The sequence below is a fragment of the Artemia sp. Qi Xiang Cuo genome, chromosome 6 (assembly GCF_049724085.1).
Source record: "Artemia sp. Qi Xiang Cuo chromosome 6, ASM4972408v1, whole genome shotgun sequence".
In the NCBI taxonomy this organism is placed as follows: Eukaryota; Metazoa; Arthropoda; class Branchiopoda; order Anostraca; family Artemiidae; genus Artemia; species Artemia sp. Qi Xiang Cuo.
Window position 1 is genome coordinate 35811703 of NC_142799.1, and position 15858 is coordinate 35827560.

At 36.0% G+C, this 15858-nt stretch overlaps 1 protein-coding gene across 1 annotated transcript in view; it reads left to right on the forward strand.

Annotated features, from left to right (window-relative positions):
- Window positions 1-4284: 4284 nt before the first annotated feature.
- Window positions 4285-15858, forward strand: part of LOC148951172 (zinc finger SWIM domain-containing protein 3-like) — a 91692-nt gene continuing 80118 nt past the window's right edge. Inside the window, exon 1 of the mRNA XM_089090697.1 lies at window positions 4285-4420. Coding sequence (XP_088946823.1) covers window positions 4285-4420 — 136 coding nt within the window. The remainder of the gene's footprint in view (window positions 4421-15858) is intronic.

The window sequence follows — 15858 nt, forward strand, 5'->3', positions numbered from 1 at the left end:
AACTGTTGGATGACTGATAGTCATCTCACATTCATTGATGGTTATGAATGGAATCTGCACGCTTCGAGCCCTTTTTGAAACATTAGGAAGGACCGCAGTATTGTAATCTAAAGATTAAAGCAGAACTTTCCACGGAAAGTATGTTCTGTTCCCTTGTTTCTTGTTAAATCAATAAACTATTTTTGAGTCAAATTCTCAGAAGGTAGATCACGAATGGAGAATAAACCTGAGTTATTAGTAAATCGATGGTGTTTTTCATATTCGCTTCGATTAGGACAATAATAAGAAGTCTCCTTGTAAAGAATTGATGTATAATGTTTCATTATCTATTGGTACTGTCTCGGCTGATTATCGCCAATATGTGTTTTGCTGTAAATATATGAGAAGATAAAAAACATAACACTTGTTAGTGTATAACTACTACTACTACTAATAATAACTCACCGCAGCACCAAGCCGCCTGAGGCCAACACAGCTACGCACGATCCTCCTCCACCCCAATCTATTCAAAGCATCCCTTTTTACACCCGCCCATGAAGTTCCCATTTCCTTTAAATCTTTCTTTATGACGTTCTCCCACTCCAGACGGGGACGACCTGGTTTCCGTTTAGCCCTAGATGGATGGCCGAAAAGAACAATCTGTCATCCTTCATCCGCACAACGTGCCCTAACCACCTCAACCTTTCTCTCATTACCTAGAGAGCGGGATTGAACCACACTTTTCGTACAGCCTACTGTTTGAAATACAGTCAGTCAGCCGGGTACCCAGAACAATCCGTAGGCAATTTGTCTGGAAATCATCTAACAAATTTTAATCTGCTTTTCGGAGCGTCAATGCTTCAGAGCCATATTTGACCACTGTCATCACTGTAACTTCTAAGATTCTAATCTTGGTTAGCAGACTTATCTTTCTATTCTTTCAGACTTATTTTAACTGTGTAAAAATACCCCGAGACTTCGCTGTTCTATTTTTAGCATCTTCACTGCTTTCACCATTTTTATTAAGAATGCTACAAGCATAAGTGCCCACCTGATCAATCTTTTCATGACCCAACGTCACCTTTTCATCTTCACTTATTCCTAGCCTTAGTGACTAAGTCTTCTTAGCATTAATTTTCAAACCAATTCTAGCACCCTGAACTCGCAAAACCTCTAAAACTTCCTTCATTTTGCTCACACTTTCATCTAGAAAGCTGAAATCATCAGCATAGTACAGATCAAGGAGACTTTTTCCTCCCCATTTGATTCCGTGGTCTCCCATTGCCTTTCCTGTGCCCCTTAAAACAAAGTCCGTCAAAATAATCCATATAAAGGGGGATAGAACACAGCCCTGCTTAACTCCTGATTTAATACAGAACCAGCTGCTAACCTCATTTCCTACCTTAACCGTAGCAGGGTTATTCTCGTGCATAGCACTAATAACCTTCATGTATTTGCCTGGCATACTGTAGAAGGATAAACCATTTGCCAAGTCTTCTTCATCAACAAAATTGAACACTTGCTCGTAATCTATAAAACTGAGAACCACAACTGTTTGAAAATTCAAGCACTTCTCAATTATTAGCCTAAGAGTTAAAATTTGGTCGGCACATCCTCTACCTTTTCTAAAACCGCTCCGCTCTTCTCTTATAACTTTGTCTATTGCATCTCTCATTCTAAAAAATATCATACTACTGAACAGTTTACTCCTACAGAGACCAGACTAATGTCTCAATAATTACCCTAATCACTCTTGTAACTTGACCTACGTAGCTGATGGATTAAGCTATTCCTAGAATTGCTAGGAACTTCCCCTTTTTCAAAAGTCATACTGATAATAACTAATTTTTAACATCAGAGCCACCATATTTAAGAAATTCATTTACCACCCTATCAGCACCTGGAGCCTTATTATTCTTTAATCCTTTTAGTACTGTTGCTAATTCCTCCTCACAAAACAAATCTTCCTTCACATCCAAAGTATCACAAGCTTTTTCATTTTCCTCTACATTTTTTCCTGCAACTCTATCTCGGTTAAGCAAGTTCTCAAAGTGTTCGGCCCATCTCTCTTTAGTTTTTTTCTTATCGCTAATTGCGACCCCATTCCTATCTTTAACTGGGACAAGTCCGGATTGACTACTCCCTCTCAATTTATTAACATGCCAGTACAATATTTTACTATCATGCCGTCTAGCTGCATCTTCCAGATCCTCGGCAACTTTATCCATGGCCTTCACTTCACACCTCCTTACTTCATATTTTAATGCTTTCTCCACTCTTTTTACATTTCTTTTGTTTTCATCTGATCTATCACTCAGATAATTCTTGTACAAGTCCTTTCTCCTTTCTATTAAACATAAAGCTTTTTCACTAATATTCTTAGCTGCAGTTCTAGCTTTCTTCCCTAATACACCTTCAGCAACTTCACAAATTATTTTTTTTAAATTATTCCAACCATCTTCCACATTAGTATTCAACTGTTCCAGGAAAGTTTCTATCAAATTCTCATCCTGGAGTCTACCAACATCCTAACTTCCCGGGGGGTAATTAACCTTCCGAAATTTCTGCTTTAAATTAACCCTTGACACTACTAGATAGTGATCTTTACTCTTAACATCAATAACGGCACTCGTATATACCCTAGTATCTTGTATTGATCATGCTAGTCTTTGGTTTACAATAAAATAATCAATAAGGTTTGTTGTCTTACCATCACGTGAATACCATGTTAACTTATGAGCCGTTTTATGACCAAACACCGTATTGGTTATAACTAGATTGTTATACCTACAAAATTGCAACAGTCTGTACCCATTACTGTTTTCTTTTCCTACACCTAGTGTATAAGCAATACATTAATTTATAAAACAGGAAAATACGAAAGATGTAAGCCTATAGATCTAAACCCATCCCGAAATTTTTAAATTTTCTAGTTTCTCATGTTTTCTATGTAGTTTGCTATCCTTTTTATTTTTTGAATCTTCTCTCCCCTCTTCCATTTTCTTCTCTACCATTTTAAAAACGCAAAATAAATGCAAAAATATACGTTTATGCTGACCAAAGAAACAAAGAACTGAATTCTATGTTACACATGGATTAATTAAAGAAGGTGTATACGCAGTAATAAAGGTAGGGAATTTTGGGAATAAGAAATCTACCAGTAAAGTGCAACGTGACAAAAGTATTGTTTTTCAAATGCATATAAACAAATTTTTGGTGTGTTTTTTATTTTTTTATTTTTTGCTTCGAGCTCCATTTGTGCCTTTCGGGCAATCTCATGGGAAGACTTATGTGACAATCTTTGCGGCTGTGGAAAAGTTGTATACTTCACGCTTTTTGGTCTGCAAAACTGGTTGGAATTTGGCTATAATATCTTTTGAGTGGATTATAGAGTTCAGGATATCTTGAGAACGAAAGAGGATATGTGTTGTTTGATTGGACCAATCGATTGGGCGTTTCTGGTTTTAGTGGAGTCGATCTCTAGCTCATTTTGATTGATAGGTCTCATAAGGTCTTTTATATTTCCACACCCGATTAGTGATCAAAATACTCTTGGCTCATATAACTTTTGATTTTCAATGGGATAACAAGACAATACTATGTTCAGGCGAGGAGCCTTAGGATTTCAGTCATTGAAAGTTCTTGCAAGGTCCGTGGTATCTTCCCCACAATCTTTCCATATGTACGCAAATTGTATTCCTCCTTCCTTAGAGTATTGTTGCATTATATGGCCCTTCGATCTGATAACCTGCGAGTCCGACTCATTAGAAAGGGTTCATATTAGAGCCTTAGTAATTGCATTGAGTGAGACTAAGGTTCCTTACCTGAACCTGCTTGGGGACTGAAAGTTTGAAACTTTGTATGGCTACTGTCAGAATCCCTAAGAAATTTTGATAATCCTCTCTGAACCATCATATTCACTAAATTGACTGTCACTCCTGTATCAGTACCTCTGGAATAAACGCCCTAGCAAAGCGTCAGCATCTGTTCTGAAACTACAGCCATACGTCCCGTGACAAGTGAGATATGGATTTTCTTACCGCTTTTGTAAAATATTATAATTCTGAACTATGTGCGTATTTGTGGCGTGCAGTTTGGAACTTGTCTAAGTTAGATTATAATAATTTTACTTTGTTTGTTTTTCTGCTTTTGCACTTTCTACAAAAAATGTATATGACAATTCGTAATCTTCTCATTTGGCTTATTGTAGTATCTGTATGTATATTTTTTATTTCGCCAAATAGATGACGAATAAGATTCACGTTTTTCTACCCTTGTTTGGCAGAATTTACAAACATCCAAAATATGGACAGGGCAGTAGATAGCCGGATTCCTATTAGACTCCCTGTATATATGAAGAATGGAGTTCCTAGACCTAGGCCTATATCAGTTTTAACTGACCAAGAAGGAAGATATTTGACTCATGGTGGATTTCTCGAAAGTAAGTGAGGTTTATAGTTAAAGAATAGGCTATGACCCAGACTATCCTAAATAGCTTAGGCTAGCTGATTCAATTTGGTATGGAAAAAGATTTTCTTCATTTAATGACCAACAAATAAACAATGATTATAAATTGGGGCATATTTCAATGATTTAGCTAGCCTATTAATTAGGTGAACATACAACTCAGTGCTTTTTTTTACACTCTTTATGAATATTACAATTATTTTACTCTAACATTTAATTTTAAATCCTTTCTGAAGCCTTAAAGATGAAAATGTTCCTCTTATTTTTGGCTATAGAAAAGTGTAAAAACTACAGTTCTTAGACCTACTTTATAATAATGTAGGCATATGCAGAATAATTATGGTTAACACATTTTGACTAAAGCTCCATTATATTTTACCTCCTCTTTCCTTCTAATGTGCAAATATATAGTTCAATTTGTGTATTTATTGTGTGTTTCTCAGTTCTTGATCATGTAATAGGCCTAGTCATTTCAATTTATGGTTACATGGGGCTTAAACAAGAGTGATAGGCTACTAATGGCATAAAGTAACTACATCAATTCTTAAAAGATTTAAAAGCTATTTATTCAATCAGATCATGATGAATCAATGCCTTTGGATTATATAACTTTAAGAAAATAGAATTGTAATCAAATACTGTAACCTAGTAAGTTTTTCAACAATATTTTAACCCTTTTCTAGCCAGTAAATTTTTACCAAATCATATTATTGACTTACAAATAAAGTGAATTTATCACTTGATGCCTTTTTTATGCTCTTTACAAATATAATAATCACTTCTATCAGAAATTCAAATTTAATCCCTTTTTGATCTCTTGAAAATTACAAAACTATAAAAATATATAGGGTGTTAAAAGGCTTAAACATCTGTTTTAAACTTACTGTTTCATAATAAATCTTTTTTTTTAATCCACAAGCACTGAATTTCCATTATTAAGTTGGATAAATGAAAATTGTAACAAAAAATTTTGCAATATTATGTGATTTTCTTCTTCCTTAATGCCTAATGTTCAAGAATGCTTTCAAAAATGTTCAAGAATGCAGCAAAATATCAAAAATAATAAATCTGACAGAAAAAGGTGTAGCAAAATGTCCCACAAGGTGCATTTACCAAAATTCAATATTGAGGGGGGGGGGGTTACACAAAAAAATCCTCAAAAAATGCATACAAAATTTGTTTATATCCATTTTTGTTACGTTTTTACAAGTCGGACAAACATTTGGGGGGGGGGTCAACCCCCCCCCTGGGTATGGTCTTGGTTATATAGTTATGATTGGCTGATAGTTAGGACTAGACTAGTTGGAATTGACTGACTACAATCTTGGAAGACATCTGGTTTTCAAATATTTGAATTTAGACAAAAGTTGCCTCTGCACCCTAGCCTATTTAAGTACAATTATTCAGTTTCACAGCACTTGTCTAAGATTAAATCTACCCAGGGTTGAATGCTTCTGTGATTTGGCTATGTTGTTATAATTTTAAGATCATGTGTTAAAGACTAGACAACATTTCTAAGATTTGGTTCAAGTTTTAAATATGTGGCCAAGATTTGGATCCACTTTTGTCTATCAGTATATTTGAAGTTATGACTGTTCTATACAGTCAAAACATTCAAGATAAACACATACTTGTTAAGACGATTTTGACACATTCAATGTTGAAACAATCCACTTTCTAGGTAGTATGATAGAAATTTTACAATGATTTACCTATTAAAGAGTAGATTAGCTGGCCAAATACTAGATATCTTAGCCTATCAAGTGGTAAAATCACCTAATTCATAGCTCTGTAATTGAAATATCTCCAAATTTACCATAATGATATAGCCTAGTCTAGGCATAACTGCAAAGATAATGAAACAATAAAAAGGAAATTACTCTGAAACCAAGGCTCATGCCTTTTGCCTTTACATTTGGTTCTTTGCACTCCACATGTTTTCCCTGACTAATCCATTCTGTTTTCTTTTGATTATGGAAATATTTCTCTTAAACTGGTTTAGCTAAGATGAAAGTGGATACATCTCTTGATATCTTTTTTATGCTCATTCATAATTCAATAATTTTTTCTGAGGGGAATTACATTTTAAACCCCTAATGGAACCTGGAAAAGCAAAATAATCCATAATAACATTAGTTTAAAATCATGTTTCTAAAAAAAACTGTCTAGCAAGGAAACATTGCCATTAGTAGCTGATTCAGGAATGGTAATTGTTATTTTCTTAGTCTTAATAGTAAAATGTCATTGTGAAAACAAAATTGATGGGATTTTTAAAAGGAGCCCAAAACCCCTTAAAAATTACCTTAATTTGCTCTTTGGAGCAAAACTAAGGTCCATACTGGATCTGTTGTGCTCCATGTTGAGGATGAGGAAATTTTTTTACTGTTTTAGGGCCCATTGATGTGCTGTAAGAGAGGTTTGCTGGAGAGATACAATTTAAGCCCACTCAGTAATGGTGACCACAAGATAGGTATGGCCTGTAATGACCATTCTTCAGTGGTTTAGAGCTGATACCATCATACAACAGCAAATTTGGATATGTGAGATGGTTGGGTATGACAAGCAGTATCAGCCTCCCAGAAAGACACTTATGATTAGGTTGGCACCAGTGGGTAATTGAATAGGATAGACAGTCCCACTCATATTTCCAAGACTTGTTATTCCACACCTTGTCAAGTCTGGACTTAAAGGACACAGCTGTTGGGTCAATCAGTATTTCAGAAGGTACAAGGATGTTCCAACACAGGCAAATTATGACAATTTTAAACTGATGCAAAATAAAGTCTGATACCTTACCTTAAATTGCAGCTTGGACAATCTAAGGATTTTCCTTTGTAGAGCTCCAGAATGGTAACTTGAGTTGTTTTCAAAATTCTTTAGTGGCCAGGTGCAGTTTGATGATCAGTTGCATCCAATTGAGTTTACACTCTCTGGAGGAACACTCAGCATCCAGCCTTTGTTTGAAAACATCAATTGATTTGGCAGTAATTGTTTCTTCAGCTAGTTTGTTCCATCTGTTGACAATTTGTGGGAAAAGAATTGAGTACAGACTATGGATATGGTAGACAGCTTGACAAGTTTCAGGTGATGACCTCTAGTCCTTGAATTGGGACTAACAGTAGGGAATAATATTAGGAGAGTATTAGCCCTCAATTCTCTTACAAGAGAACTTACAAGTAAGTATGAGGAGTCATTGGCATCAGCATCAGAAACCAATCCAATGAAGTTTTGGAAATATGCCTCAATCCAAAAGTCTGGTAGACATTCAGTAACAGAACTCTTAGATGTTGAGAATACTATAATCAATCTGGGAGATATAGCTGAAATCCTAAATAAGTAGTTCAAGTTCGTTTTCACACCTCGAGATAATGCTCCCTTGCCAGAAATGCTGGAGTACAATATTGAGAAGCCTGTACAAATTATCTCCATCAAACATCTGGATGTAGAACTACAGCTAAAAAAATTGAATCCAAATAAGTCTTTTTGCCTGATGGAGCTCAATGCAGATCTTAAAAGAGGCATATTTGGAGCTTGCCCCTCCCTTAACAAAACTGTTCCAAAAGTCTCCATATACCAAAGTAGTTCCTCAAGATTGGCAAAATGCAAATATTACATCTGTATGCAAGGGTGGAAGTAGGAATAATTTCACCAATTACCAACCCATTAGTATCTCCTCAACAGTTGGTAAAATTCTTGAAGGAATTGTGAATACCACAATTACAAAAAAAAACATTTGACAAACTGCTCACAGAGAGCCAACATGGCCTTAGATCTGGTTGCTCAGTTGAGGCAAATCTTATACATGCTAATGACTATATCATTAAGTTGCAAGATCACAATACTCCAGTTGACATGATCTTTTTAGATTTTGACAAAGTATTTTATAAAGTCTGTCAATACTGGCTAAAGATAAAAGTAATAGATATTGGTATCCATCTGGAGGTAGTAGAATGTGTATGCCTTAGGGAATAATACAAAGTCCATCATTGTTCAGTGTTTGTAGTAATGATGTTCCAGAAGGTGTAAGAAATAAGATAAGTCTTTAAGCTGATGATTCAAAGCCTATTGGCTCTGCAGAGTCATCAGTTACAAGAGCTTCCATAAAAAAAGACCTGAATTTTCTTTCACTTAGAGTCCATAGGTGGAAGCTTAAATTTAATATTCAGAAGTGCAAGTCAATACACTTTGGAAGAATGAACATAGCCTAAGGTGGCAGTTCCATATGGTAGGAGGGGAGGGTTCAAGACAATTGATTGATTCTTTGGCAGATGGGAGAGATTTTGGAATTGTTGTTGATGAGGAACTAAAATTTTACAAACATGCACAAACAGCACTTGCTAAAGCATCCCAGACCTTAGGCATAATCAAACATGCTATCCACAGCAGATCATCCAAAGTTATGACCAAACTGTACAAGGGTCTTGTGCAACCATTGCTAGAATTTGGGATGTGTGTTGCAAAACCCCTGATCAAGGGTGATCAGCAGAAAATAAAATATATCCAAAGATAGGCAACAAAAGCTGTTGATGGATGCAATAATCTCAATCTCATTTTGAGTTAAAATCAAGTTGTCATCAATCCATGGCTAATTGGAGAAAAAGCCAAGGCACATAGTCTGAGTGAGAGGAACAGCAGGCATAAGCCTTTTTCAGGAATGTATATTAATGATGTCGCTTTCACTTGTCAACAGATAGTCTATCATCTATCCATCTATCTTAGGGCAGAACTAAGGTAGACAGTCATAGAACTTAAAAGACAGTTGAGATTTTTGGGTTGACTCCATCTCAATTGAATAAGCTAAAGCTCCCAGTGCTTGTGTACAAGTTTTAAAGAGGTGATGTCATTATGACTTCTAAGCTTTTGAATGCTGACTCCTCCTGTCAAAACTCATTGCAGTTTAATGTATCCTCCAGGACAAGAGGTATAGTAAGAAAGTGTTTCCAGAAAAGGGCACAGAGTCTGTAACCACTACTTCTCCAATAGAGTGATTGCCCATTGGAATAATCTTCTTGATGCTGCTGTCATTGCTTCCTCTGTTTACACCTTTAAGATTGCTTTTTGCAAGACTTGGTCCATCAAACCATGGAAGGCAGAGTAGGATACAATTGAGTCAATGGCTCCCCATTATCACTGACCAGCAACTCTACAGGATTTTTTCCTTATTTTGTTAGACAATCTGATTTAAGGTAAGATTATTCCAGTCATTGATAGCATACTCAGAGAAGAAATGTTGTTGCATTTGCATATTAACCAGATCTTTTGACTGTTTATGTGAATGGCCTCTTGTAGGTTGCTGGCTTGAATTTTTGGTAAAGAGGGGGTTATTCAGTTGAGTATTATACTTGTAGACCAGCATCATGTCAATACATTGGTGCCCAAAAACGAGTCTTGGCAGCTGCAGGTGCTCTAGTCTCTTGTTGTAAGGGATATTATCTTGGCTAGCTATGCACTTTGTGGCATGCCTCTGGGCTCTCTCAGCTAGGCTAGTATCATTCTTATAGGAAGGAGAGGTGAGACATGCACCAAAATTCAATACAGGCCTTACTATAGCCTTAGAAAGACTTTGCAGGAGTAGTTAGTTATAGTGCACTTATGGATACCAAGGCTTGAATTTGCTCTTGAGACTGCATGCTGCCAGTGGCCATGGAACTTTAGTTGTTCATCTATTAGTACTTCTAGATATTTTTCTTCAGGACTAGTCTTAAGCACTGAGTTGGGATCAGACATGTTGCACAGGCAGCAAGGATTATTGCTACCAAAGTGAAGGGCACTGCTCTTTGATATGTTGAACCCAAGTAGCCAATCTTGTGCCTATGTTTGGATTTTAAGAAGATCACATTACATGCTTTGTTGATTAGTGGGTCCAAACAGTTTGTAGTCAACAGTGTAGAGTGATGTTGTTTTTTATTCCATTCACCATAATGTTGGTATATATATGAGGAATATAGTAGGACCCAAAACAGTGCTTTGGGGAACTCTGCTTACAAATGTCACATGCTCTGGAGAAAAGCTTCTACCTTTTGGCTCAGAAGAATCAAACCTGCTAAGTCTGACTTGTCAGAATGTCTATGAACTAATTGACTATGTCCATGTGGGTACCAGCTGCCATAAGTATTAATCTGAGGTGGTTGTGAGAAATTATGTTACTTTTGCTGTGATGTAATGTGTGAGGGATTTCTGGCTCTTTTGACAACTTCATGTACATTTGTTTTTAAAATGACATTTCAATATTAAGGCTAATGAAAATATTAATTACTATTCCAAAATCAGCAACAAATGGAAATTTGTTCTCCCAAGTCAGTTTTTTTAGAAGCAAGTTTTTAAACTTTTGATTACTATGGTCTGTCTTGAGCCCTTTAAGGTGTCAAAATTTAATTTCCTACAGAAACAATTATTGAATTATGAAAGAGTATAAAAAAAAATGCCAAAGGATTTATTTGCTTTCATCCTAGCAAAACTACGTTGGAAACTGCATAATTACCCAGTAAAGATTCTGAATAATGACTCCCCAGAAGGAGACATGCTAGAACAAAAAGAGGGACAATTTTAGATTGCTAATTTTATGTTCATTTTTATGGCCTTGTTCATGTTTTTTAGAATTCATTCCCAGAACTGTTATTTGAGCTTTATATATTTCCTTCAGAGGGGGGGGGGGCATTACCAGTGAAGCAACTATTGTGTTGAATAGGAATATAAAATAGGAATTGATGGTACAATTTTTAATTTTTTGTTTGTTTTGTATATAGCCTAGTGTTATATAGAGGGGATGGGGTGAATTGTCAAAATCATGAATAAATCCACAAAAGAGCATAAACTTGCAATCTAAAAATGTCTCAGTCTTTTTTCTACCATGTCCCCCTCTGGAGAGCCACTATTTTTAATCACCTTAAGTTTCCTCATGGGGGCATAGAAGGATGGTTTGTAACCAATCTTATGACATTATTGATTTTCCTTTGAGCAGAGTAATATCAACCTACAGTTAATTTATGTATGTTGAAATCTGATCTTAGAGTTCTTTTTATTGCTATTGGTGCCAATTGAACACTCTTATGTTTTAGATACCAATTGATAGTATATTTTTTCTTTCTATTCTTATGAAGAGTGTGTTTTTATCTTCTTTTATATAATGCACTCTTCTAGCATGCATTTTTTTGTATGTTTAGAGTGAACAATAAACTTATTATTATTCTTCCAATTTAGACTAGAAGCACTTCTTTCGTTTTGCAGTATTCTAATTTAGGACATTTTTGAAAAGACAGAAAAGTTTGTGCTCTGTCTTTGTAACCAATCCAATAAAATTGATGATTTCCCTCTGAGTAGTGCCAGTTGAAGTTGAAGTAATTTGTTTGCAAACAGATGTGATTTTTGGATTTAGTTAATTGTTGTTGGCACAAAATGAGTACTGATAATGTCAATATATGTTGTATTTGTTTATTTTCATGAAGAGTCTACTTTTTCTCTAGTGAACCCCTCTACCCTGCACTCTTTTTCTTTTATAAATTAAAAAAAAACTTTCCAAAAACGATGTTTTTCATAGAAACGTGAAGGCCATATTAAACTTAAGATGAACAGAAATAAAAATCTATAATAAATCAAACTCGAAATGATCAGAAATTGGTATTAAAATGAAATCCAAACAAACAGAAATTAAACAAACAATCATAGCAAATAAACATACAACAGGGACCATATAAATGAATAATTAAATCTTAAAACGAGTAAGACTTAAATTGAATATGCAAATCAAGCTTAAATCAAACAAAAAATCTTTATACTATTAAAGAATAAATAAAACCCAAAATGAACAGAAATTAAAAGAACAATCATAGCAAACAAACATACAACAAGTACTAATATAGAAGAATAAATAAATCTTAAAACAAGTAAAACTTGAATTGAATATGCAAATCAAGCTTAAAACAAACACAACTCCCTACAAACAAGAGTTTGACTACTGCCCCCTTCCCTAACATAAATGTATAAAGCCTTTTTGCATCATTGGTGCTTTACTGAAAGCTGATGAGCTTTCAGCAATTAATATTATTGTATATTGAATAATTTTATCAGTTCTTTCCAAGACTGTTCAAGACACATATAGCTTTCACTACAAACAAGAGTTTGGCTACTGCCCATTTCCCTAACTGTAAAAGTATTGAAACAGCATTGAAAATAAAATGAAAATAGCGCTGCCTAAGTAAAGAACGATGTTGGCACAATGTATTATTTTTTTTTCTCCATACCTGGGCACTTCGTATTGAAGGAGTTGTCATAGAAACTTCGAAAAGGGCTCATTCGATTGGAAATTGGAGTGGCTAGTGCCCTTTTTAAAAGTCAAAAGTGATTGGAGGGAAACTAGCCCCACGCCCATCATTCCCCCAAACACATCAAATCAAAATTTTGAGATAGCCATTTTGTTCAGCATAGCTGATTTCCAGATAGAAAATATGTTTTTGAGGAGGACACTCCCCCACAACCCTCGGGGCAAGGGTTTTAAGTTATGCCGTGAGGGCATATAAGAACGATGTTGGCAAAATGTATTATTTATTATTTTTTTCCTTTAGAGCAAGGCACTTCGTATCGAAAGAAATTGTTGTAGAAACTTCTAAAAGGGCTCATTCAATTAGAAATCGGAGTGGCTTGTGCCCTTTTTAATAGTCGAAAGTGATTGGAAGGCGACTAATACCCCTTCCACGCCCTTTATTTCCCAAAACACACCCAATCAAAATTTTGAGATAGCCATTTTGTTCAGCGTAGTTGATTTCCAGATATAAATTATGTTTTAGAGGAGGACACTACCCCACATCCCTCAGGGCAAGGGTTGTAAGTTATGTCCTGGGGGCATATAAGGTTTTTATAGAAGGTGTTGTCATAGAAACTTCAAAAAAGGCTCATTCGATTGGAAATTCAATGGGGTGGGGCTCTTTTTTATAGTCGAAAGTGATTGGAGGGTAATTAGCCCCCCCCCCCACGACCATCATTCCCCCGAACACATCCAATCAAAATTCTGAGATAGCCATTTTGTTTGATGTAGTTGATTTCCAGATAGAAAATATGTTTGTGAGGAGGACACTCCCACCACAACCCTCGTGGCAAGTGCTATAAGTTATGCCCCGAGGACATATGAGGTTTTTATAGACGGCGCTGTTGTAGAAACTTCAAAAAGGGCTCATTCGATTGGAAATTCAAAGGCCTAGTACCCTTTTTAATAGTCGAAAGTAACTTGGAAGGTAACGATTGGAGGATAACTAACCCCAGTCCAACGTCAAACTTTTCCCCAAACACATGCAATAAAATTTTGAGATAGCCAATTTGTCCCACGATGTTCAAAGTTCAGGAAATTATACCTTTGAGCAGGTCACTCTCCCCAAAGTCTTCAGGACAAGGGTTATAAGTTATGCCCTGGTGCCGTATAAAGTTTTCATTAAAATCGCTGTCGTAAAAACTTGAAAAAGGGCTCATTCGATTGGAAATCAAAAGGGATAGTGCTTTTTTTAATATTCGAAATTGATTTGAGGGAAACAAGCCCCCCTATCATGCCCACCTTTTCCTAAACACATCCATTCAAAATTTTTAGATAGTCATTTTATTCAACGTCGTTGAAAGTTTTGGACATTAGGTCTTTAAGGATGACAACCTCTCCCCCACAGCCCTCAGGGCCAGGGTTGTAAATTATGCCCTGGGGGCATATAAAGTTTTTATTGAAAGTGTTGTCGTAGAAACTTCAAAAGGGTTCATTCAATTGAAAATTGAAAGGGCTAGTGCCTTTTTTAATACTTGAAAGTGATTGGATAGTGACTAACCCCCCTCTCACGCCCACCATTTTCCCAAACACATCTAATCAAAATTTTGACATATCCATTTTGTTCAACGTAGTTTAAAGTTCTGGAAATTAGGTCTCTTAGGGTTATAAGCTATGCCCTATAATATAAGTTATGCCTTATAAGTTATGCCCCCCTCAGAGCCCTCAGTGCAAGGGTTGTAAGTTATGTCCTGGGGGCATATAAAGGTTTTATTGAAAGCGTTGTCATAGAAACTTCAAAAAGGTTCATTCAATTTGAAATTGAAAGGGCTAGTGCCTTTTTTAATAGTTGAAAGTAATTAGATAGCGACTAATGCCCCTCTCACGCCCACCATTTTCCCAAACACATCAAATCAAAATTTTGAGATGTCCATTTTCTTCAATGTAGTTGAAAGTTCTGGAAATTAGGTTTTTGACGATGATAGCCCCCTGAGAGCCCTCAGGGCAAGGGTTATAAGATATACCCTGGGGGCATATTAGGTTTATATTGAAAGTTGTTGTAAATATTAAAGGCAGCGCGATCTCGCTGCCTAAGTAAGGAACGATGTTCGCAAAATGTATTATTTTTTTTCCATACCAGGGCACTTGGTATCGAAGGAGTTGTCATATAAACTTCAAAAAGGGCTCATTCGATTGGAAATTGGAGTGACTAGTGCCCTTTTTAATAGTCGAAAGTGATTGGAGGGCAACTAGCCCCCCCCCCCCCCCCCTCCTTCCCCCAAACACAAACAATCAAAATTTTAGCCATTTTGTTTAGCGTAGTTGATTTCCAGATAAAAAATATGCTTTTGAGGAGGAAACTCCCCCACAACCCTCGGGGCAAGGGTTTTAAGTTATACCCTGAGAGGATATAAGAATAATGTTGGCACAATCTATTATTTATTAATGTTTTCCTTTAGAGCAGGGCACTTCGTATCGAAGAAGTTGTCGTAGAAACTTCGAAAAGGGCTCATTCAATTTGAAATTGGAGTGGTTTGTGCCCATTTTAATAGTCGAAAGTGATTGGAAGGCGATTAACACCCCTTCCACGCCCACCATTTCCCGAAACACACCGAATCAAAATTTTGAGATAGCCATTTTGTTCAGCCTATTCGATTTTCACATAGAAATGATGTTTTGAGGAGGACAGTCCCCCACAGCCCTTAGGGCAAGGGTTGTAAGTTATGCCCTGGGGGCATATAAGGTTTTTATAGAACATGTTGTCGTAGAAACTTGAAAAAGGGCTCATTCGATTGGAAATTGAAATGGCTAGTGCCATTTTCAATAGGCGAAAGGGGTTGGAAGGCAACTAACGCCCCTTCCACGCCCACCATTTCCCCAAACACATCCAATAAAAATTTTGAGATAGCCATTTTTTTTCCATGCAGTTCAAAGTTCAGGAAATTGGAAATTGCAATTGAATGTGCATTGTCAGTTTAATATACATATACTGATATTTAGTTATCAAAATGTTAATATTATTTGATTTATTACAGTTATAAAAGTAAAAACATTTATATTTTTTTCAGTAAAATGCAAATTTTGTTCGGGCCTTGGGAAGGCATAGGGGTTGTGTGCCCAACTTATGTTAATTTCTGCTCGTTTTGAGTTTGACTGGGTTAATTATTGTGATT